The 25,144-nt window shown below is 39.2% G+C and overlaps 1 protein-coding gene and 1 long non-coding RNA gene across 2 annotated transcripts in view; one reads left to right on the top strand and one right to left on the bottom strand.

The window, feature by feature from the left end:
• The window catches only part of LOC127034257 (uncharacterized), a 127,480-nt gene extending 123,770 nt beyond the window's left edge, over positions 1-3,710 (top strand). The window contains exon 3 of the long non-coding RNA XR_007769341.1: positions 3,573-3,710. This is a non-coding gene — a long non-coding RNA (uncharacterized LOC127034257). The remainder of the gene's footprint in view (positions 1-3,572) is intronic.
• Positions 1-25,144, bottom strand: part of CDH8 (cadherin 8) — a 213,917-nt gene that overhangs the window by 118,185 nt on the left and 70,588 nt on the right. Inside the window, exons 3-4 of the mRNA XM_050922868.1 lie at positions 24,235-24,529; positions 3,734-3,853 (exon numbers count right to left, since the gene is read on the bottom strand). Of these exons, the coding sequence (XP_050778825.1) occupies positions 3,734-3,853; positions 24,235-24,529 (415 nt within the window). The remainder of the gene's footprint in view (positions 1-3,733; positions 3,854-24,234; positions 24,530-25,144) is intronic.

Genomic DNA, 25,144 nt, shown 5'->3' on the forward strand with positions numbered 1-25,144 from the left:
AGAATTGTAGAAATAATATGTCTGCACAAATATCTGTATTATATGTGGAAAGCTCTTGCACTTCATATGGATGCGTGAAAATGGAACCACGGAGGGAAAAAAAGAAATCAGCTATGCTATTTTAAATTGCCTCCTTCTGAAGGTTTTCCTTCATTTTTACATCTGTTTCTGACAAGATCCTAGTCTAACTACTCTAAGTTGTTATATTAGTGCCTATCACCATAGCATCTGAACACCTCTTAGGAGTTAAACTACCACAAATACCACAAATATTCCCCCGCTTAAGGTATTAGGAGTATATTAGGTATTAGCCTATTCAGCAAGGGAAAAAATAGTAGTTGTGAGGCACTCACATTGCTAGATTAGACACATATAAAAAAGAGCCCAGTATGTCTACTTTAATTCTGCTTGCTCCTCTGAAGACCGAGACATTTTGTCTTTGTTAATATGCATCCTCCCCCCACTTCACTTTACTATTCAACTTGTAAAGTTGCTGAACCCCAGAAATGCACGGAGAATATTGTCATTTGCATCACTGCCCCAAGAAGGTGAAATTTACAATGCCACAAACGGCTAGGAAAGTGTAACTATATGTGATCTATGACTATTGGCTTTCCAAGACTGAATGTAACAACCCATAAAAGTGTCCCTGGTATATATGAGGCATTATCATTTCTATTACTCCCAGATGCCCAGATTATCAGGAAAACTTGCTGCATATTTCCTTATCAGTTTCTGAAAACAATGCAACTCTTTGGAAGCACTTTGACTGTAAACGTATAGTCTACCTCAATAATCCATTTAATCCAGTAACAGTGCAAGGCTGCAGTTTTTACAAGGCTACTACTCACTTGTGATGTGCCAGATAAATTTTCTGCCAACGAGTATTTGTTTAGTCATTTTACATTCTAGACCACAGGGTTATGCAGATGTCATTTCTATGATCTAATATTCAGCATGGCTCACGGTTCCTCTAGATCTACCCCCAATAACTCCCCAAGATGACACTGCAGTTTGTTTTAAACTTTAAGATTATCTGATCTGCTATGCACTGGTGCACAGGAGTAGAAAGGAACCCTCTCACTCCTCTGTGCTGACAGCCCATATTATACATAGCAACATGAGTCACAGAGCAGCATCCATGGGGTCACAGAGCAGCAGCCCCCTTCCCACACAGATGAGGAGGATGTGGGCACGGGAAAACATAGAGTTTTGGCTCCTCCCCCACAACACCTGAGCCAGATCAGATGTCCTGTTGATGAAGGGGATATAATCTGTGCCAAACTTAAATCTGGGGCAGATTATTCCTCCCACAGAGTAAGGAGGAATCCCGGACCCAGACTGTGGATCACAGTATGGACCCTGGGACTACTTCTGTGGCAGCACAGTTATGTGCTACCACTTACTCAGGATCTATCACAATTGAACCCTATATGAGCTATGCATTTTAGAGAACTGATTTATCACCTTTTTATGCTCACTGAACTGCAACTGATAGCACTGTTGATGAGTGGAAATGAGGTGGGAAAATGTAACACCAGGAGAAAAATCATGATTTATATGTTCACAAAATATCCTAAGAGTTTTTACTGGCTTTCATGAAAATAAATATCTGCTTTCCTGGGAGATAAATTGTGATTTCTTGTATTAAACAGTTTTCCCGGAAAAAAAAAGCCAATATTGGTAACCAAAAAAACCAAACCAAAACAAATCAAAACAAAAACAAAAAAAACCTAGGGCAAATTCACAAAATTTTAGGTTTGGGATTTTTGCCATGAAGTCATTTGAATGAAATAAATGAAAAAGCTTCATCTTGGATAAACAGAACATTTTTCAGTCTTCTGTGAAAGCTGCTAGTTTTGCACAGCTCTAGAGAACAGCGACAGGAATTATAAACATGTGCATTAGAAGCTGCTCCTTGGAGAATCCAAGAAATTGGTGATCAGAAAGCCCTATTAAGTCTTCTAATGAATCCTTTGACTAAAGCTATATTGTTCTGTACAGTTTATTTTCTGGTGCTTTACCAGGTCTTGTTTCAAATATTGTCAGCAATGGGAATGCTACTACTTCACTTTGGTAATAATTTCACAGTATAAAAGATCTCACTGTGAGGTATGGGTCCCCTCCCCCCCGATATTCAAACCAAGTTTTCCTTTATTTCATTTTATTCTATTAGCCTATGGATATTACCTCCTGGACCACTTTAAACTATTTTTTAAACTATTTTTCTTCCTAAAAGATTCTGGTGTCTGAAGCACAGAACATACTGAATACTACATTTGTTGCACTACCAATATAGCTAACTAGTCACTACTATATATAATATTTTGTAATATCTTATGTTTGAAAGGTATTATAGAAACCAAATAATATGTTCTAAGGCCCCAAAAAGGACTCTGCATGGTTAGGCCTCTGCCTACATATATGCTGAGGCACGATATAGGGCCTAAGTGGTACTTCAACTAGGACGAGAAAGTTCTTCAGTGGGAAGAAGGGACTGCCCTATGCCATTCAATGGAGGTATTTCTCTCTGGCAACAGGAAATCACTATAATTTCATTGTGCTGCATTCAGAAGAGATTTTCATAGATCTGAGATTCACGTAAGGCATGCAATGTATTAATAAATCACACTGCAAAAGGACATTTCCACAGCCATGGTTGCTTTTTATTTTTCTTCAGACCACATGAAAACACTTTCTCAGAGTGATCTCTGTCATATTATCTGCATAACACACTATTATAGACTCACAGATGCCTCTGTTAATTTTATTATGACCAATGAACAATAGTTTTCCTTGTGCAACTCAGCTGAAGCCAAGAGGACTTTATTGGTGTGCCAAGCAAGTTAAAAATTGGGCTCATTTTAAGTGATTTAGGAGCATCATCTAATAATTTCTCCTGACCAGATCTTTTTGGTGTTGATGAAAGATTTAATCTGCATAAGCATGAGATGGCTGCTTTACTTATGAATGGTAAAGTTATTTCTGGTAACTTTATTTATACTTTTCTTCTTCTGAGGCCAGCACAACTCACTTATGGTAACTAACATGAAAAATATGAAAATTAACACTGGGAAAAAGATAACAGAACAAATCTGTCTCAAACATTTCTAAATAGCTTTTTTGTTTTAAATATGGCATAAGCAGAATAAACAAGGTGGGGCTGGCTTTATTAGCACTTCTTTGAAATGACCTACATTAATCAGACACTTACTAATGGCTTTGCAAATGGTGAGAAATAAAGCCATCTCAAATTCATGCAAATAAAACATATTCTCTCTCCCCAGCTCCATCCAATCAAGGAATACAAATATTTCTTAATGAAAGCACACAGTATATTCATTAAAATGCCCAAGCCAAGCCCTACAGTCTTTAGCCAGAAATTCTAAAGGTTTTTATTAAAAAAATATAATATATTCATTACAATCCCCAGGCCAAATCATACAGTCTCTAACCAGTTGTTAGTCATACAATAATGGGAGTTTTGCTTCAGTAACTTCTACAGTATTGGCCTTGGCAGTATTGTCAGCAACACTAATAGAGGGTCTTTTTCTTTTTTTTTACTTCATCAGATCACGATCGGTAACGAATCAGATACTCATGGATTACAGCCTGACTAATGCTGACAGACACCTACTTACTCATCACGTTTAAGTGAAATGTGTGAACTATTCAGAAAATGCTGTTTCTTATGTATATTGTTATCTGGAAAGTCCTAATTCAGGTCACCTACCCGTATGTGGTTCAACTGAGAAGTAAGGCTGTCCTTCCAAAATGCTGTAAACCAGCTTTGCGCTGTTTCCATAAACTGGATCATCTGCATCTGTGGCCGTTACTTTAGTAACAAAGGTACCTAGTTTAAAAGAATATTTAATTAACATTTCAGTTCTTGCCAGAGATTTATATGTTTCTTTATGAAAAAAAATCAATTTCTTTAAATCTATACAGAAATTCATGAGGTGGGAGATGTTAATAAAATGAAAACATAATCAGTTATGACTTAAAACATTATTTAGAGAGCACAGACAAAACATTATGCTTTGAGAAGAAATATGCCACCAGTCTAATGTTCTAGATAAAGAAAAAGCTTTTTAGTAGCTGTATTATTTAAGGTTCCTTTATAGAATGCATTTTAAAGTTACCTGTTAGATCTATGCAGACTTCAAGCATTTGCAAAAGGGATCATATCAAAGGGATATGAAATACAAGGTTAATAATACAATATAATATGTTGCACTTAAGTTTTGAAAAAAGCACTTTTGAAAGAACCTGGCCAACTTACAGTGGCTGCATAGAAAAGTAATAATATAAAGGATTTTTCTCTTTTTTTCTTTGGCTTCCAGCTACAATAATGGTTTGATGTGGCCAGAGTCAAGGCATTATCTCTCATCTCTGAAATGACTCCCCATCACTGAGGGGATCCACTGCCCAGCTGCCATTGTACCTTCACTGGTCTATCCAGAAAAGAAAATAAACAAAGACATGACAAGAAATTGTTCATTCTCCTTTTCAGACCACACTCTGGCTTCTGATTGTGTAGAAAGCCACATCAAATCAAACTCAAATGTGCTTCATGGTTTTGTTGCAGTGACTTCTTTTGAATTACTTTAAAAAAAAACGATGACATTAATTAAACTAATTCATATGCAAAAAAGACAATATCTAGAGAGGAAGAGAAAGAGAGGCTGAGACAGAGTTTGAGGGCTGAATTATGCTTCTTGTGAGCTGAGATATGCTTGGCAAGGGAAAGAATAACAGCATCCACCAAGATGTGCTCCTTCTCTGGGTCTGCTGGCATTGCTAGAAATGATGGCTCACTCCTGCTCCTTGTCCCTTTGTCTTGCTGAACCCAGATTATGCCTGACTCCTGTATGGGAACACTAAGTGCAGGGTCTCCCTTTGCTCTTTCCATCCCCTTTGCTCTCCTTTACTGCCCCATATGGGGAGATTCGTTGTGGCCAAGTTTTGTGCAACTCTGTTTATGACATTTTATGCAAATTACATAGGGAGCTTACATACATTTGCATGTTTGTAACTTACATATATCTATCCTCTTTAGTGTCTGCACCTTATCTCAGGCAGTGGCAGAGTGGCAGGGACAGAAAATGGAGCTGCAAAAAATATTGGCAGCTGGAGCTAGGGTATGGTGCAACTAGGAGCGGGTGCTGGGTGTTTGATGGCTATCTGGCAGGCTAGCTTAATGGGGGTATCTGCAAGGGAAAGTGGTCGCTGGGTATAGGGACAAGTTCAGGGGAAAATGATGATTCCCTAGGAAATAGCTGAGTGCCAGGTTGCCTGGGGTAGCTGGAGGTGCTGCACAGGTGGGTCCCAGGGAATATGGGAGTGTTGTGATGCCTGGAGTTGCTGGGGATGGATGAGCATTGAGGGGAGGAGGGGGTAGGATGAGGGTGACCCTGATGCAGCTTACTGGAAGTGAGGGAGCCTATTGCCTGCCTTGCATCTCTTGCCTTGTGCCTGTGCTGAATCCCCCACAACCTCTTACTATTGCTCAATTAAACAAGCTGTGCACCATTAGGAGAAATAGAGTGGCTGCTTGCTCAGCAGGCTCCCCTGGGGCCCTGGCACAGGGCACTCCCCTCCAGCACCCACAATCCCACTGTAGGTTGGATCAACACACACACACCCCTTCCTGGGGTCTGATTTATGATGTCATTCTACAAAGTGTCACTCATTTTTTTTGCCCCAGATCACCCCGTACTGGGTCTATATGAGAATCCTGGCCAGCTCTCGTCTCAGTGCAGGAGACCTTCCCCAGTTCCCATCCTGTTGTGCTTCAGATGGTCACTTCCTCAGGACAAGAGTTTGCAGCTCTCCTCCTGGAACTAGGTTTAGGGCCTTATATCACTTCTCCTTCACTAGACCATTTTCTCCAATCAGTTCTCAAAGCGTTCAGCAGGTCAGCTTTCTCTGGCTAGCGTATGTCCTGGTGCTCTTCTCCCAGCTCTTTCCCAACTGGATGGGTGAGAGAAGTAGCTTGCTCCACCCTCTTTGCAATGCTCCTGGTCCCAGGCCCTCAAAGACATAGTCACAAAATTTCCCACCACTACCCTGAGAAGGCAGACTACCTTGTCACAGACCCCATCTAGCAGAATAGCACCACCGCAGGTAAATGCCTGCAACTTCCCAGAGCTCAGCTGGTTGCAGGAATCCAGCTGGGCTGTGGCAATGCATGACGTGGCAGAGAAATGCGGGAGTGTAAAAATGTACAGAATGTATTACACGACACTTGGCAGCCATGGGAGGGAGAACTTTATCTGATCTATGTTATACAGGAAGTCAGATAACCACAATGGTCCCTTCTGGCCTTGGAATCTTGGAATCTATGAGCAATTATTCCTCACTGAAATGATATTTCAATGAAGGAAACAACAGCATTTTCCCGAACCCTTTTGCTTCAAACAAAAGCAACCAACAAACCAATCACATTTGTACCCAGTGTTCCATATGTTAATTATTTACTGAATTTGGCAATCGCTATCCCCATGTGGTTAAACTCCTGTAGCATAACACACACATACAGCATGGAAGAAGAATGGGTGACAATGGCATGGGGAAAGGCGGACACACCCCTGGCATATGGTGGAGGAAGAAATGGGAAGCACACATGATAAAGAAGTGGGGAAAGGCAGGGAGAAGGGGCATGAAAGGGCCCACAGAACCCCTAGCATGGGAAGAGAGTCATGGCCTCTGTCTGGTGGGGGAGGGAAGAATGGAGAAGATGGGTGCAGAGTGATCCCTTGGGTACAGCAAATCAGGGCAACCACTCTGGGCCCCGCGCTTTGGGGGGCCTCATAGGCCAGTGCGATTAGCCAGCATAGTCGGTCCCAGAAGTGATGGATACATCACATCCTCCCTGGGCCCCGCACCCACCTAGGGACGGCCCTGCATGGGTGAAAGGGGTAATGGGAGGTACCCAAAGCCCCTAGCATGGGAGGGATTGCAAGAGAGTTGCAGGTTGTCCCTGAAATAGCCCCTGGGTGACAACTGAGAGAGTGAGAGAGAGAGATCAATGCACACCCCAGTTGGATTCAGGCTAAAATAGCAGAAGAGATATTTTCAGTTTCTAGGGGAGTGGCAGAAGCTGCAAAATGTAACCTGCTTGCTAGGTCTGTAGGGATGTGGTCAGACTCTTAGAAGACGTGGCTAGGGCAGGGATAAGACATAGCTCATTCAGAGAGCAGTTGGAACTTTCACAGGTCCTTCTTACCTCGTGGTTGTTCCTTTTCACTTTTATGATATTATCATTAGAAACAAAGGAACAAAACTGTGGACTTTTCTGAGAGTTTGTTTTGCCCAAGTTTCTTCTTCTGATGTGGAAAGAAGATCTGAAAGATTTATTTATTTGTTTAAAATAGATTTTCTATTGCTCATTTAGGAATATTTGGCACGTCAAGTCTGTTTTTTTTTTTTCCTTTTTCAGCTGAGGATCCTTTTTCAGGGATCTTAGAAATATTTGTTCTGAGCTCTCACACCTTAATTGGAGATGCACATGTTAAATCTTTTACAACGGCAGCCTTTGCCCCAAGTGATCATTAGATAGTGGAGTTAAGTATGCCATAACAAAAACAATCCATGCAGTTGCAAAATTGCTTCCCTACTCTGTTGATCAGCCTCCAGCCTCCTTTCTTTTGTGATATCATAATTTTACCTCTTCTCCAGTCACCAGATAGACCTATATTTCTTAAATAAAAAAGTAAAAAAATAAATAAATAAATAAAACTAAGCCATTTTCTCACAGCCCTTATGTATACATCATAAAACAATAAAAAAGGTCATTTGCCTATTTGATTTTCTTTGCAGGTGACTTTTAAAGTCAATATCTTTTTACCTAATAAAACTAATACATCATTGGCAGGATTGGAAAGGCAGAATATTTTCCAAAATCACAGGATCTATTCTCTACTCCATACCTCATATTTCCTAAGCCACATCTCAAGGGTTACCACTTCCTTTTACTTCCAAGATGATCTCTGTTCAATAGAAATGTGGTGGCCCATCCCCAACATTTTTATTGTTGAAAATGATTTACATGAAGAGTTATATACACTAATAGAGTGAATTGCACAGCGGTTTGTGTCCCTCATTTTGGATCATTGTCTCACATTGTATTCTACATCTGGGCTTTGGCAGTTGTGAGGTATGCCACACCCATACATATAGCTCAGATTGACACTAATGGGAGATACATGTGCTTACCAAAGCAAATCTTGTCCCATCCACGGTTGTGGAGGACTCCCTTCCTCTGAACTGGGACAGGCAGATGTTAGGATCCTAGCAGAACTGACAAGCCACCAACTCTACCTTCTCCCATGCCCCATATGTTATGGAGCCCAACTCCGTGTGGTTTCCTTCCATGCAAACGTGAAGGCAGGACTATAAAAATCATCCCTCCCCTCAATCTCTCCCCAGATGGGGAAGTGCTACAAGCACACGAGGTTACTACTGTTCTGAGCTGTAGAATCCACAGACCTCTCCTCACCCAGTAGAATTCTCCAGGTCTCAGACTAGAAACTTAGGTAAAGAACTTTGCAATAGGATTTGCTCCTCAATTGACAGGCAGTTATATGGTAAATGTACCTAAATTTGTATTGCTATATACAAGTACAATGGATGCATTTGTGTGGTTTTTTTCCATTAAAAAACCCTACCATCACACTGAGAAAATGGCAAGGTTGCATGGCTAAGCACTCCGTGTTTGTCATTTGAAAATTAGTGTCCCAGAATCTACCCAGAAAACAAAAGACCAGGATTTTCCGTTAGTGTTTCATTTTGCCTGCATTTGGCACATTTGTTCCTTTGTCAATGCTACAACAAACTCATTTAGCTAGAGACTATAAATTTGACATGGTGCCATTTTCACAAGAAAGCCACGGTTATAGTCCAACTTGCTGTTGTCCTAATTATAATAATATAGCAGCTTTATATAATCTAGTCCAACAACATAATCACTGTTTCTCCTTTTTGTGTTCATACCTAATACTGCCGTATGTAATACAAAAACATTTTTAGATAGATGTGTGGGCAAATATTAGCATGTTAATTTTAAAACTTTCTGCCTGTTTCCTGAGACACATTTCTGCAATGCTAATGACACTGTGATTAAATGTGGACTGCAAAGAGGTTTGACAGATTTTAATTAATGAACACTTCTAATGTGATTTAACTGTTAACCATGGCTGATTGTTTCGCTCTGTTAGTGTCAGGTTTCATAGGTTCCTGTTGCCACATGCTAACAACCAGAGACACAGTTAATAATAAAAATATTTTTATACAGCTAGGTAAGGAGGCTTCTGTTTGCTGACAAACTAAGATGAAAAGCCTCCATAAAAATAAGATGTGTGCGCTCGGGTAGTGTTGTTCTGTTGTTTTGGCTATGCTTTTTATGCGCTAATCAAGGTGCAGATTCTGCACATTAGTCAGAAAGAAAAATGCACACACTGCCACAGGGAGTAAGAAAGCAAAGGTTTTGGTGTGGCAGTGAAATGTGTGTATTGGAAAAAAATAAAACTTGTATGTCCTGGAGGACTGAACAAATAGTCAGCATCTTAAATTTACATGAATCCATATTCAATGAAGCAACCATTTTGTTGAAAGATTGTAATGGCTAGGGAAATAAAGAAATGTGACCATATTGTAGTCTAGTGGGACTGTGCTTTCTTGATATCTCTGGGACTTAAAAAAAAACCCAAAACCAAAACATCCTCTGTAGTTTTTCCTCTCTCCAAACTGGGGCAGGCTGAAATCTCCAGCTGGAATTTTAGTCTGGCTGATGATGGCTGTGTAGTCAAGGATGGTCAAAACAACATGCTGTTTGTATTCACTAGGTCAGATAAGAGGTCTCCCAAATAAACCCTTTGCCTGATTGTCCTTCTTTTCTATAATCTCACAGGTAGCATGACAGCTGTTGTCATGGTAACTATTTTTTATTGAATAACGCCACAATAATCTCATAAAAACCTGTATAACTTCTTGACATGTAAATTATTGCTGCCTTGAAGCTGAAGGAACTTACTTTTCTTTTTTTCTCCTTGAAATTTTTAATGTGTCACCATGAATGCAGTATGTTTAATTCATATATGTACACTTTCTTATTTTTACTATACTGAATTCACGCTAAATGGAATTGTGTGTCCAACAATGTACAGCAAAGGACTAGAAATCAGGACTCCTGTGTTCTATTCATAGTTCTACTCATATCCTGAGTGCTTATATGCACAACACCTCTCTGCATCTCAGTTTCCCTGTCTGTGAAATGGGTAAAAAATATTTGCAGTGTAAAGAAACTCAGTTAATTATTGTTTAATTTATTTGTATGTTCTCAGAAAAAAGGAATGTTAAATGCAACATAATGTTAGTATTAAGGAAATATCCTAAACTGAGAAAAGCCAGATGGATGAAACATACAGAAGTGCACACAGATCCCCTGCCATGAGGGAAAATGGAAGGCCCTGGTATGAGGGAAGGGAAAGATGGGGACAGACACAGCCTCTTTCACAGGGAGAATAGAGGACTCTGAAATGAGGGGAAGAGGGAATGGAGGCACACAGAATCTTTATTGGGGAATAGTGGGGAACACTGGGATAGGGGAAGTGGATACCCTAAACCCCTGACATGGGGTGAAGGTAAAAATAGGCACATACAGAGTCCTTGACATTGGAGTGAAGGGGGGACCTGGAATGGAGGGAAGGGTGAAAACAGGGGCTCACAGAACATCAGTAGGGTCAGATTGAGAAACCTGGTATCAAAGGAAGGGAGAAATTGGGGACAAAAAGAATCCCTGACGGGGAGAGACTGGGGGACTTTCTGAAATAGAAGGGGTGGGAAGGTAGCTAACAGGGAGCATGTGGGGTGGAGCCACTGGTGTGTGCAATAACTTCGCCTACAGAGGCTATGAAGTGGGTGACCACTTAGTTATTTATTATTTGTGTTTCCAGAGAGCCTAGAGGCCCCAGTCATTGACCAGGACCCAAGACTGCTAGGCACAGTACAAATAGAACAAGAAGATGGTCCCTGCCCCAAGTAGCTTACATTCGACATACAAGAAGACAGACAACAGATGGACACGGACAGTACAGAGGAACACAAGGAAACAAGGAAACAGTATTCATCAGGATAATAGGCTGTGGTCCCAGCACACCAGTGGCCTAACCATTTTTTTTCCTTTTTTTGTAAGCAAAGAATTGTAAAGAATGATTTGAAGAAGGATAATGAGGCAGTTTTGTGGGTATTTACAGGAAACTCCACCAAGCATGAGGGACAGCCTGGGAGAAAACACCAAGATAGTCGTTAGAAAAATTTTAAAAGTGAAGGATGCATTGGCCCAATTGAAAGTGGGGGTTGCCATCTCCAAAGCAAGTAAGAGATGAGACGTAGGGTATGGACTGACTGTGAAAGGGCCTAGGAAAGAGAATACAAGCAGCTGTTATTTATACTAATACTGTGTGCAGAATCTTGTACCAAGCTACCCATAGAGAGGGGGAATCAAAAGATAGTTTGTTTATTCCTCTTTATCACCAAGAGACAATTCAGATACAGGTGATGGCTTTATAAATACCTTGCTCGAGAGATGAAGAGGACACATTATTCAGTTGTGTATAAAAGGGTAAAACTAGGACTGATGGGATGTAATTAAGAAAATGTAGGATAACATGCCAGAGGAAGGGGGTGATCTACCTCACAACATGATCTAACAGTATGTGGAATAAGTATCTCAAGGGAAATAGCAGAAGCCTCTTCACTTGAAGCAGCAAAGAATCCTGTGGCACCTTATAGACTAACAGATGTTTTGGAGCATGAGCTTTCGTGGGTGAATACCCTCTTCTTCAGATGCATGTGGTGGAAATTTCCAGGGGCAGGTATATATATGCTAGCAAGCAAGCTAGAGATAACGAGGTCAGTTCAATCAGGGAGGATGAGGCCCTGTTCTAGCAGTCGAGGTGTGGTTTTCGCTCCCTCTTCTCCTCTCTTGGTTTTCACACCTCAACTGCTAGAACAGGGCCTCATCCTCTCTGACTGAACTGACCTCGTTATCTCTAGCTTGCTTGCTAGCATATATATACCTGCCCCTGGAAATTTCCACCACATGCATCTGAAGAAGTGGGTATTCACCCACGAAAGCTCATGCTCCAAAACGTCTGTTAGTCTATAAGGTGCCACAGGACTCTTTGCTGCTTTTACAGATCCAGACTAACACGGCTACCCCTCTGATACTCTTCACTTGAAACATTTCACACTACTGCATGAAGCATTATATAGTGTATTGTATGGAAAACCCCTATATTGACAGGAGGATGAAGTAATGAGCATGAGGTTTTTTGCAGCTGTAATTGGTGGCACTATTATGATTGTTATATTTGTTTGATGAGAATAAGGTAGAGAATATGAAACATATCAGTTTCAGAATATCTGCTTCTTCCATAATATATTGTGTATGTATGGGCATGCAGCGCTGCCCAGAGGATTCAAGAGGCCTGGGGCAAAGCAATTTCAGGGGCCTCTTCCATAAAAAAGTTGCAATATTATAAAATACTATATTCTTGTAAGGGCCCACTTGCCCCCCCTACTCCCCGGGTGGCCCTGTGGGCAACTGTATGTGTATTTATATACATATGCAGATATATATTGTATATCTACCCACACCATATATATGGTGGAAGAGCAGACATTCTGAAACCAGTATGTTTCATATTAATTCATTTTTAAATCAAAATTGAAATATACAGGTGACAAAGGTGTAAAATGTTAACAGTGCATAATTAACCATTCGGACAACTTATCAGGGTGACTGACAGTTCTTAAAATCAAGATTGGATTTTTTTCCCCTAGAAGATATGGTCTAGGAATTATTTGGGGGAAGTTCTATGGCCTGTGTTAGATTTGATCACAATTGGTCATTATGGCCTTGAAATTTATAAAAGCTATTAAACTATTGCACTTGGGTTTTGATAGTATATGTGAAATTTCATATTATTATGAACATTATTTACCATCTATATTGCAGAACCACCTAAAAGCCTGTGATATCAGAATTCCCTTGTACTAAGTGCTTTACAAACCTACAGAAAATGACAGACCCTGTCCCAAACAATTTACAAGCTAAAAAACAAAACAAAACAAAACTTTTATTGCTAACATTTTTTTTAAATGGTCTTATCATGGAAACTCAAGAGAGTCATAAGAGCAGCTGCATGGACATCACCATAAGTGATTCTGATAAACCTTAGCTTCATGGTTTCTTTAAAGTAAATTAAAGGAATACAAATGTTGGGCCAAATTCTTTTCAAATTCCATTAGCAGAGTTTTGTTGCTTAGATGTCCTGATCTCAAAGTAGTTATGCCAGGTTTACACCAGTATAGCAGAGCAGAATTTGGATTTCTGTTTCCAAAGGTTAAATGCAATTTATTTTAATATACTTGAAGTATACATAGTTTAGAAAGCTAATGACACTGGAAGAAATGTTAATAGAATGAAAAAAAAAAAACCCTGAATGAGTCAAAAACTTTCTTTGAACAATTAAATACCCTGGAAAATACACTGCAACAAAGCATCGTTTTCAGAATGCTTATCTGTCATTCTAATGAGCCTTTATAACGTGAAGCAAATAGAAAATACAATATTATCTGGAAAAGTGTAACTAAGAATCCAGAAGGTGCTTGCTATGCATAGAAGAAAACTGTCTTCTGCACAGAACATAGACAATAGAGCAAGCTGGCAGCCTTCAGCATTTTACAACTGTATAATGAGGAGCATTGGAAGCATGGTTGTGAAATCTAATAATCTGCATATTTTACCATTTCATGTGCACAAACTAATTGTTTTAGAATTGTGATGCTTCCTTCCTACAGTGGTGATCTTAAGAAAAGTAAAATGTTTCATACTGAGATAGATAAAGCTCTCTCTCTAGAAATTGTCCTCGTTGATGTTACTTACTGCATGGGATTGACTCATGTGAAAGTAATAAGAAGGGGACATCATCTTTTTAGTTTTAAGGTTGGTAGTTCTCTCTGACTACAACTTATAAGATGATGCCATTAAAAAGCCTGCATGTGCTGTTTTATAAATTCCCCAGAGTAACCATTTGTTAGCATTAGAATACAGTTTGTAGAATCATAGGCAGCAGAATTGGGGTTCACCATGTTTTATGCTTCTATTAAAAATAACTCTGTTTTCTTTCAGACATTACTTTAATTTCCCTTTTAGATATTGCTGTTATTATAGAACATTAATAGTATTTTTGAGGGAGGAAGAAAATTCTTGCTCTATTGTCCAGGACTTTCTAAAAGATGGAATTTGTCTAATCAATTGACTACTTCATCAGCACTCATACAAAAGAAGGTGAATTGCCTATTTTATATAAAACTACTAAGGCATAGAAATTGCAAGGTCCCCAGGCAAAGAAAGTAAAATTGGACGACCACTACATAGTTATACTTCCATGAAGAGAAAAATTACTATATTGTTTGTTGACTTACAAAGGAAGCTTCATGTAGATGCAGTGTATACATTTATTTATTTATTACATATATACACACACACTTACATGTATAAACAATAGTAAAATAGCCCTTGCTGAATGCACAAGGAATTCACCAATTTAAAATTTTACATTATAAAAATAAGAGATTTTCTACAACCTTGCAGTTTCAATTTGGTGTTTTCTTTGTGTGTGTATGTGCATGCACCCGTGCGTGTGTGTGTGTGTCTTTTACAAAGACTGGTAACGCCAGCAAATATGAGCTAGGTTGCAGGAGCAGATTCAGAACTCTTGCTTCCTCAGGCCAGCAGAGAGCAAGCATATGGCAGCAGAGACCATTGGCCTCCAGGGAAAGAGTACAGTCAAATCATCCAGCCAGCAGTCTTCTACAGGCTGATTCATGGGAAAGTGGCATTGACATCAGCTCCACAGGCAACAGCTCATCTGCATTCACAGAGAAACATTAAGTGTTGCAGATTCAGCAGTTAAACAAAGGCAGAGGTACCAATTCCTAAAGAAAATAATATTAAAATAAACTTGGACTGAGATACAAAGATTGGATTCTGAATTGAGTTTGAATCTGACATCTCCAAATTTCAAATGTGTCAATTACATAGAGTGACCTGAGTTGTAAAATTTGTAACCTCTTCTGAATTAAAGGCTGGTCTTCCATAAAGTTTGGAGAGGAGGAAGTTCTGAGGTCTATCACTAATGAGTTAAGAAAAGTAGCGGTAGAAATAAATTACACTAATATAAGCTTCTATGAGAATATTATCGCATAATGAGATTATTCTTCTGATACAAGACAAACTTTGGATGTGGTGCCTTGTGACTAGAATTTGTCAAAACTTTCCAAAATTTGAAAATACAAAATATAGTCCGGTCTCTTGTTGTGTGGTGCTTATCATTGTCTCAATATTTGGGCAGTAATGTAGATTGACTTACTACCTCTCATCTGTGTCTTCTGCAGATAAGCTCTGGCTATGCATCAGTACCTAGTGCCACAAGCAGAGGTGTTTGAAAAATAAGATGGAATTTTTTGCAAACATTTCAGTCACATTTTGGTCAAAATTTGACATTTGGAAAAATGTTGAAAAAACTTTGTGAAGTGTGAACTTAGAATTGCTAAACACGGGTATTTGTACCAGAAATGTAAATTAAGGATATGTCTACACTGCAATCAGAGGAGTGATGGCAGCAGATGTAGACAAAACCAAGATAGCTTTAATCTAGCTAAAATGAGTACCAACCGCAGCACAGTTGTGGCAGCATGGGCTGTACAAGCTTTCCAGGGACATGGGTGCTTAGGTGACTAGTCTGCACTGAACTCTGTGTTGCTGCTGTTTCACTGACACTGGTATTTGTGCTAGCTAGACTAAAGCTAGCTCAGGTATGTTTACATGTCCTGCAACCACCTGCAACTACAAAGTAAAGATATCTGAAAAGTTATGTTCACACGGTCCAGAATAAAAACAATACCATGTGACTTAGGCATGAAAAAACAACTAACACACACAGCTCAACTTCAAACACAGAATACTGGCAACAAACTGCCTGTGACTGATCTAGAGACAAGAATCTCTGCAGAAATTATTCTGGGCACAGATTCTGATAGACCTGTACATAGGGGCACAGAATCAGGAAAGAACACAAGCAGCCATGCAAACAATGCAGTCTCTATGCAGAAGTGCATATTGTCTCAAAGAGTGTGAGGCTGAGCCCCTTCCCCTAGCCTGCGGGGAAAGACCAGCATTTAAGCAGAAGTAAGCAGCACCCAATGAGAAGATGTAGCAGCAGCATTCCAAGGAACTCTGGAAGGCAATTTCTCCTCCAACTCCTGCAAGTGTAGTGTGGCTCTGCTCTGACCCCTTATTCTAGTGTGTAGGCAGTTTGCACAGTGTACCCTCCTCGAAGGACAAATACATCCAAGAAACTGCAGACCATACGCAGACAGGAAGAGAGGCAACTTTTCCCTAATAAATCATTCAGCTAGTTATTTGCATAGTTAATTTTGGGCTCAATTCTGCACCCATTGATGTAAGTGGGAGTTTTCACATTGACTGAGATCAAGACTAAGGGCTTGCCTAGACTTAAAATGCTGCAGCAGTGCGGCTGTAACAGTTCAGTGAAGACACTACCTACATTGATGGGACACTCTTTTCATCATAGGTAATCCACCTCTTTGAGAGGCAGTAGCTTGGTCAACAGGAGAATTCTTCCATTGACCTAGTGCTGTCTACACAGGGGTTTAAGTCAGTTTAATTGATTGCTCAGGGGTGTGGATTTTTCACTCCCCTAATGACATAGTTATACTGACCTAATTTCCTAGTGTAGACCAGGCCTAAAGGCATGATCCTGCAAATACCAGCAGCGCTAGCTACTTTGAGGTGTGCCCTTGATTACAGCAGCTCTCTCTGAAGTCACTGGGACTACTTGCAGTAGTTTGCTGTATATTCTCTAGTAAAATTGTTGGTAGGACTACTCCCTCAGATTATTACCTCCTTGGGAACAGTGACATGACTTTCTATATATACAATGCCAAGCATACTTCAGCCATTTAGCAAATAAAAAATATTTTTGAAATTTCCAATTCTGATGCTGATTGAAACCAATATGCAAAACCAAAGGTGCAAAAAAAAATTACAAAGTTTAAAAAAAAAAAAGAGGTGATCAATAGTTCCCTCCCTCCTCCACCCCAAAAAAACCTTAATAAAAGTTAAAATTTTGGTGAAGAATGTGGTTTTTTTTCTTCTGTATTCTAACTAATTCTCTCATGCTTATTATTGCCTATCTGCCTTTCATTCTGGTAAGCTCCATTGAGGTCATTCACAAGGTACATGAAAGATACATATAATTTCCATTTCTTTAAAAAAAATCCCTTATTTAAATGACTCCTCAGTGCCAGAGTTCAAAAAGTTGATTATGCACAAGATGAACAAGTAGTGGAACAAGAGAAAATGATGATATACATTTTCTAACAGCTGTTACGTTGTAGCCATATTTTACAACATCTGCTTTTTTTTTTTCCCTGAGCTTTTGCACTTCCTTTGAGTTTACCCTTTGGGCTAATTTGTAGTTGACCCTAGTAATATAGTACTTTTAGTCAACATTTTTGTGACAGACTATCATTGATTTAACAGTCATGCACAGTGTCTTAAAAATCAATATATACGGGGCGGGGGCGGAAGGGAAGAGCAAGAGAGTGTGGCGGGACTTGATAATATTACATCTTGGGTTTTTATCACAACTTTACAATTTACCAAGTTACTCCATCATTATTTATACCAGACTTGGGATGTTGATGACATACAACAAATTTTGTCCCTTTTGGCAAACAATATGTAACTAGAGTAGAATTAATACCTTTGGGAGAAAGGGAAACACAGACACAGACACACACACACACTGTGTATCCCATGCTTTTTATATGTGTGTTTATGTGAAATATGTCTGTTTTGTATATGTGAAATAACAGTTGGCCAAATTAATTGGAATTACTCCTGATATACAGTAGTGCAACTGGGGGCAGATTTGGCCCAAAGAAAGCAGATATATTCAGATTAAAACTGCAATAGTAGCAAATACTAACCTGATAATCCAATTTCTTTTCCAAGAAAGACATTTTCCAAGAAAGAAATCTTTGATGTTGAGAAACATCATAATAAAGAGAAGTTGAATTATTCTAAAATAATTCATCCACTCAATTTTTGACGCATTGCAGGTGCAATTTATTTTTAGTGCACTGCCATACTGCATCACACTATGTACTGTGTTTTATTATGACAAGTGATGGGGAACTTTCAAATAGTTGGAGGTTTAGGTCAGATAAACCATGAAACATTTGGAAGTTTGTCTGAAATTAGTCAAAAATTGTGAATATTCACTTTTCTAATCTCTCTCTTTCTTCTGTCTCACCTTCTTCCCTGCACCAGCACATCTGTCATTCTATTCAATGTATCTTTCTATTCTCCTGAACCTCTGCCGCTGACCATTAGCAGAACCATAGACCTCTAAGCACCCTTTGCTCAAAACAGAACTATGGAGCCTGCCTTGCTGTTCCTTCTCTGCATACCACCACAGAATTGACATTTGAAGACCACATCCATACCAGGGCACCTTATCAGACCTGCAGCAACCTCACCAAAACTAGGGAATCTGTGAACTGTTGAGGAGAAGGAAGCACGAAAGGGGGACTTATCCAGGCATTTTCAAAGATACACTATGGGATCAGTTCAGTTTGACCTGGTTCTTCTATTTTTTTTTTAAGCTAGCTCACTCATCTGTACATAATGACATCATTATTGGCTGTTACACAAAGGATGCAAGTTCAGGAACAAATTTAAAAACAACTGAACCACTGGGTACTCCACCTTTCCTCCCCATACTTATCTGGATCTCTTTCTAGGGGTTCTCACCTGGGTCCTTTTCCAAAATGTGTCTCGTCAGGTCTCATGATGCTTAAACATATTTGTACAGAATGCAGCTTAAATGCCTTTGAAAGCAAGTTATTTCCTACTTCCCAAGTGCACTGTGTGGCAGCCCTGCTAACATATGCTGCCACACAGGAGACAGGCATTCAGATTTGACTTCCTCCCTCCTTCTCAACCCTGGGATCCTCAGGAGATCAGAGCAGTATTAAAACTGTACAGAACATTCAGTCTCACCAAAGAGGGAAGGGGGCTGAGATGGACTAGAAGGATGATTATTGTGACAGAGCTGAAAGGCAGGAAACTGAGGGTTGAGGTAAGAGTGAACTGTGTGTGCTCCTCAGGGCTTTTTCTGGAGCATGAAGCCCACTCCTTCCTCAGAAAAAAAGAGAATTATTTCAAATTATCCCTGAACACTGTGACTGTGCACATCATTCAGTGTGTGTGTGTTCAAGAGTGTGCAGTCAAGACAGCTGAAAAGTCAGCATCATTCCTGCAGGAAATAACACTGGAATAGAGATTGCCTTGGCACCATTTGCTGGAGGAAGGTCCTGCAAACAGTCTTTGCAGGGAATCAGAATTTTCCAGCATCATTCATCTACAACATGTGGCGTATGTTCATACTGATTACATATGTAAATGCATGTTTACATGTGGTGTACATGATGTCTAGAGACGGTTTGCACTTGCAAAGCTCCAGCTTCCCCACAAAGCTGATATATTATCCATGTTGTAGATATACATATACAAGAGTGCATGTCAACTGTACTATCCATGTACTTATTCATATAGTTAGCACCTTGGGACAATGTTTTGTACAGTACCCACCACATTGCTGTCAAACAAGAAATTATAACATGCAGCAGTATAGGATATATCAGCTGCATATATTATGTTTGAAAAGCTACACTATGTCAGAATCTCAATGAAAGAGGGATGTGTTAGTTTTGGAATGCTAGAGAACTTAATGTGTATTCATTTGTATCTTGTGTATTACTTTTTCCAGCTATCCAGAAATGAAATGATTTGTATAGTATTTTCATTGTATAAGCACTATACATACCATATGAGTTCCTCTCCAGTCTCAGAACATTCTCTCTCTCTCTCACACACACACACCAGTCCCAAGTGTTACTATCTGGGCACCTAAGAAAACCCTGTCTTAGTGAGGACTGTGTTAGTGAAAATAATCACACAGCTGAAATAAAAAAGCAAGGGTGTGTGGAGTTCTCTTAAAGGGGACTGAAGTGGATAACAGAAGCAAAATACTGAGAGCACAGCGAACAAACAAACAAACAAAAAACAACCTCTAACTCTGGAAGAAGTCATCAGTCTTTCCCCTACATATTGATAGATGATGGAAACTGACTTTAAAACAAACATGACAATACTTTAAAAAAGTTAAAATAATATATATTTACTATAGCCCTTGATATAGCTTCTAGTTGGTTAAAAGGAGAGAGAATAGTCAAAAAAGTAACAGTAATATTGGTAAAACAGCAATGTTCTTGCCTTCAAAATGTCAGCATTGACTTTTAGTAGTATTGCAGGTTAACAGGAAGAACTGCATATGCTGTATTGATTTTATAGTTATTCATCATCCACATAATTCAGTGAGATACACGCTCTGTGTTCAGGAGTGGCAGCTCAGAATTAGGGTTTGTATTTGCCGTTGGTGCTTTTTTGGAGTAATAGGTTGAAAATAAAGTACATCCCATGGAATGCTACATAAAGAAAAAATATAAGGCATAGGGATATTTAGACACATATGCTGTCCTCCTGTCTGCTTCATGCAAAAGTCATATGGTAATTCTAAATCCAAGTCTTCTTTTGAGATGACTTATTACTTGCTTTCACCTTGGTTGTTGTTATTGTTATTAAGGGTTTGAATATTAACTATAGCATTTGAAAATAAAATATTTATTGGCTATGTTGTACCAGACGGAAGAGGCATAGGCCTGGTAGGTTCAGGGGCAGAGCTGTCTCACCTCAATGGGAATTTTAGGAGCAATTGTGCCTCTCTGTGTTTCTAGCGCAAGGGGGGAATGAGACACTGTACCATCCTTACTCTACCTTCATTGATAACTCTCTTCTTCTTTCATGTTTCCGAGGTTAACATTTTGACACCAATGTTTTTCTCATCTCCTATACCCTCCATATATAATCTTTTGCAAAGTCCTATCAGATCTTCTTTAACATTCCCCCAAAACATCCTTTTTTCATTATCCCACCTGCTAAAACTCTTGTCCACATACTGGCCACCTCTTGCTTTGATTACTGCAGACTCCTACTTTCCAGATTTCCTGCCTCTCACCTTTCCCTCCTCAAGTCTGTCCAAAACTCACTGCTGATTTCATTTACTGCTCCTGTCACTCTCACTACATGCTCTTTTCTCTCTCCATTGATGGTATGTCCTTTCCATATTACTAGTTTCATTTGTACCTATATCCCATTCACATTCCATATGTTTTTTCCATCCTTTCTCTTTACTGCTCCTTCATTGCCTTTTTCCTTCTCAGTTTCTTCCCTTCCTCTGCTCTCATCCACCATCTCTTTCCTCCTCAATTGCCTCATTAAATATCATCTCTTTCAACAAAGCCTGCTCCTTCTCATCAGTAACCCCATGCTTTCCTCCATCTGACCTGCTACACAGTGCCCTGTCTATGATTTGCCTTGTCTTACTTACATTGAAGCATCTTTGAGCAGGAATCATCTGATGTCTTAATCTATGTTTCTAAAGTGCTGCATACCATTATGAGCTATATAAATTATTCTTAATCATAGAATTAATGCTCAGAAACCATTTCCCCCCTGCAGACATATCTTTGTATTTCCCTTCTAGTTTTTACTTCGGAATGCCCAGTCAGTCCAGTTCATATAAGGATAAGCCTACAATGTCTTTCTTGTCCTCTCCCCTCTTTTAATTTAATTAAGCCATTTGCTTAGAGCTTGGCAAAAATATCGTCTGAAACCAGGACCACATTATGTGTGTGCTACTATACAATTAAAACAGCTTAGCATATTAAACATGTATTTTGGTAAAGGAATTGACGTTCAGGCTGAAAATGCACATACCAATTCCAGTAGAAGTGATTCAAAGCAACCAAGACATCAAATCTTGAGAAGTATTATAATTGACATGCAAACCCTACCACAACTATGCTAGTGCTACTGGGTCTGCTGCAGTTAGATTTGAAAAGGTCCAGATACAACTCATTGTACTGAATTGCAGGAAGATGACAGTTCTAGCCCCATATATCATGTGTGTGTATGTTTCACTGCAATAGAACAGAATGCTGTTTTCCAAACTCTTTGACAGGGCACTATTATGTTTGTAAAGAGGCTTGGCATGCCTTCAAGTGAGCATCTATGTATATCTTGCCTTGACAGCCATATAGAGTACAAGAATTGCCGAAAACCACATTATTTTCAGTTTAATATTGGTAAACCTTAGAAATCATTCTTTACTTTCTATGGCCTGTTTCGGATGTCCTCACTCACACTGAGTGCTCTGCAATTAGTTGCATTGGCTTCAGTGGACATCCTCTGTCATAACATTTTTTCCCAGATCTGGATCTTAGCGTCCAAAATATGGGTGTTAGCATGAAAACCTCCAAGCTTAGTTACCAGCTTGGACCTGTTAAAGCTGCCACCAGCCAGGAATTATACAGTGCCTAGCTCACTGTGGTCTCCCCAAAACCTTCCCTGGGGGACCCCCAGACTCAGATGCCTTGAGTCCTACAACAAAGGGAAATAACCCCCTCCCCTTGTTTCCTGGTTACTTCCTCCCAGGCTCCCCTCCCTGGACGACCCAAGGAGATTCCCTGCTTCCAGTCCTGGAAACACAAGTACCGAGAGAGCTAATCTCTCTCCCCCCCTCACCCAGAGGGTATGCAAAGTCAGGCTTAGTAAATCTAACACAAAGAGATTTTCCCCCTGACTTCTTCCTCCCACCAATTCCCTGGTGAGCTGCAGACTCGATTCCCTGGAGTCCCCACTAAAGAAAACTCCAACAGGTCTTAAAAAGAAAGCTTTATATAAAAAAAAGAAAGAAAAAGACATTAAAAATAGTCTCTGTAATATGATGACTCTATACAGGGTCAATTGCTTAAAGGAAAAAAATGAATAAACAGCCTTATCCAAAAGGAATACAATTTAAACATTCCAGCAACTACAAACATGTAAATACAAAAAAAACCCAATATAAACCTATTGTCTTACTATCCTTGTACTTACAACTTGGAAACAGAAGATTAGAAAGGCAGGAGATAGAAAAATCCCTCTCAGAGCCGAGAGGGCACAGAACAAGACAAAGGACAAAGAACTCACACCCAAAACTTCCCTCCACCCAGATTTGAAAAAGTCTTGTTTCCTGATTCATCCTCTGGTCAGGTGTTTCAGGTTACTGGTGTTACCCCTTTACAGGTAAAAGAACATTAACCCTTAGCTATCTGTTTATGACATCCTCTCAGAGTAAGATACTACATATTGAATTTCAATATGTTCCTAGGTGTCTGTATCTTTCTACCTATATGTACAGGTATATGTCTAGACAGCTGCAGATATAGATATATAAAACAAAATGTGCCCCAGAATTGCACAATGAAACAAACATATCCCCATCCAAGACACACACACACACCAAAAAATACATATGAAGGAATATAAATGTACACATTACCAATACAATCTATTAACAATTCCTTTTTCATGTGTTTTCTTATTTTCCTTTCCTTCAACCACATTCATTCCCTTCATCATCATCTTCTTCCCAGCTTTCTCTCTTTGTCCATTCTAACTCCCTCATTTTCAGATCATATGGCTAAGTGCTTAAGCCCACCATCAGTTTCCAGACATAACATCTTTCATTTTCATATTTTTGGCTGATTATAGTTATATGAGGAGGAAAATAAATGAGTATGTGTCCACATATTGTAAGTGCTACCTCTGTGTACAAATACACACAAACAGATAATTAAACATCAACAAAATATCAATAGGATTAGAGTGGCATGTTGGAACAAATCTTGATAAATCCTCCTCAGTAACAACTCTCCACAACATCATAAACAGACTATAAATTTGGGCCACTGAAGTATTATTGTGCAAAAAGTGCCAATTTAATATAACTCATAGTCCTTTTCTTATTACTGAGGGTCTCAACCTATTGTACTGTAGTTGAGCACTTTGGTCAAGAAGGGATTTAAAAAAAATGAAATAGAAATGAAATAAATATTTTTTCCATCATTGGTGCACTGGGCTATTTTAAATGGTGACTTTTCAAAGCTCTTTATATGTTTAGGTGTACATACCCACAATGGACATTTCTGGAACAGTGGCATAATATGGGCCATCAAGAAACTCTGGTGCATTGTCATTGATGTCTTGAACCTTAATAATGAATTCTGAAGGCGGCTCCAGAGGTTTGTTTGTATCCCCATCGACTGCTTGTGCTGTTAGCGTGTACTCTGCCTTTTCCTCACGGTCAAGTCTTTTCATAGCATGAATATCTCCAGTCTTGTCATTGATCACAAAGATTGTCCCAGCTCCATCTCCTGACAGGATATACTTGATTTTGCTGCTTCCAGGATCCAAGTCTGTGTGTAGCTAAAATGACAAATAAGCATTTTAGTGATAAAAACCAGCATTTACTTTTCACATTGGTCTAGCCATGCATTTCTCAAGTCCTTCTTTTGTAGTTTAATCTTAGCTCCAGTGATCCATATCTCAGCTTGAATATGCAAGGAAAGTAAGGACTTGTATGCATACTAATCAAAATTGAATGTAATCATAGGCATAATTAGACTTTCTATTTAAAAAGCAGCTGTTTTATATATTTAAATCCCTATTTCTAAATGTAAATGTCTTCAGATACATTATGAGCCAAAATGAACAAACACTAAATGTCCTTAACCAATTAGATCAAAGAGCAAATGAAGGATAAGCAATAATATATTTTTAAATCTAACTACTTATTTTCATGCATTACTTCCTTTCGGCTTATTTTCAGAAAGTGATGGGTGTTTAAAAATGACTTAAACACATTAGGCAAGTTTCATCTGAGTTAATGTTTTTAATTGACAGCATTACCCAAAATCTTACAACTGCATTTTAACTCAGTTATTGAACTGAACTAAAAAGACTCTTAAATCCTTATTCCCAAAGGGTTATTCATGAAAGAGTGTTTTGTGAAAGCAAGCTACCAGAAAAATGGAGAACGAT

Source organism: Gopherus flavomarginatus, chromosome 14, assembly GCF_025201925.1.
Source record: "Gopherus flavomarginatus isolate rGopFla2 chromosome 14, rGopFla2.mat.asm, whole genome shotgun sequence".
Lineage (NCBI taxonomy): Eukaryota > Metazoa > Chordata > Testudines > Testudinidae > Gopherus > Gopherus flavomarginatus.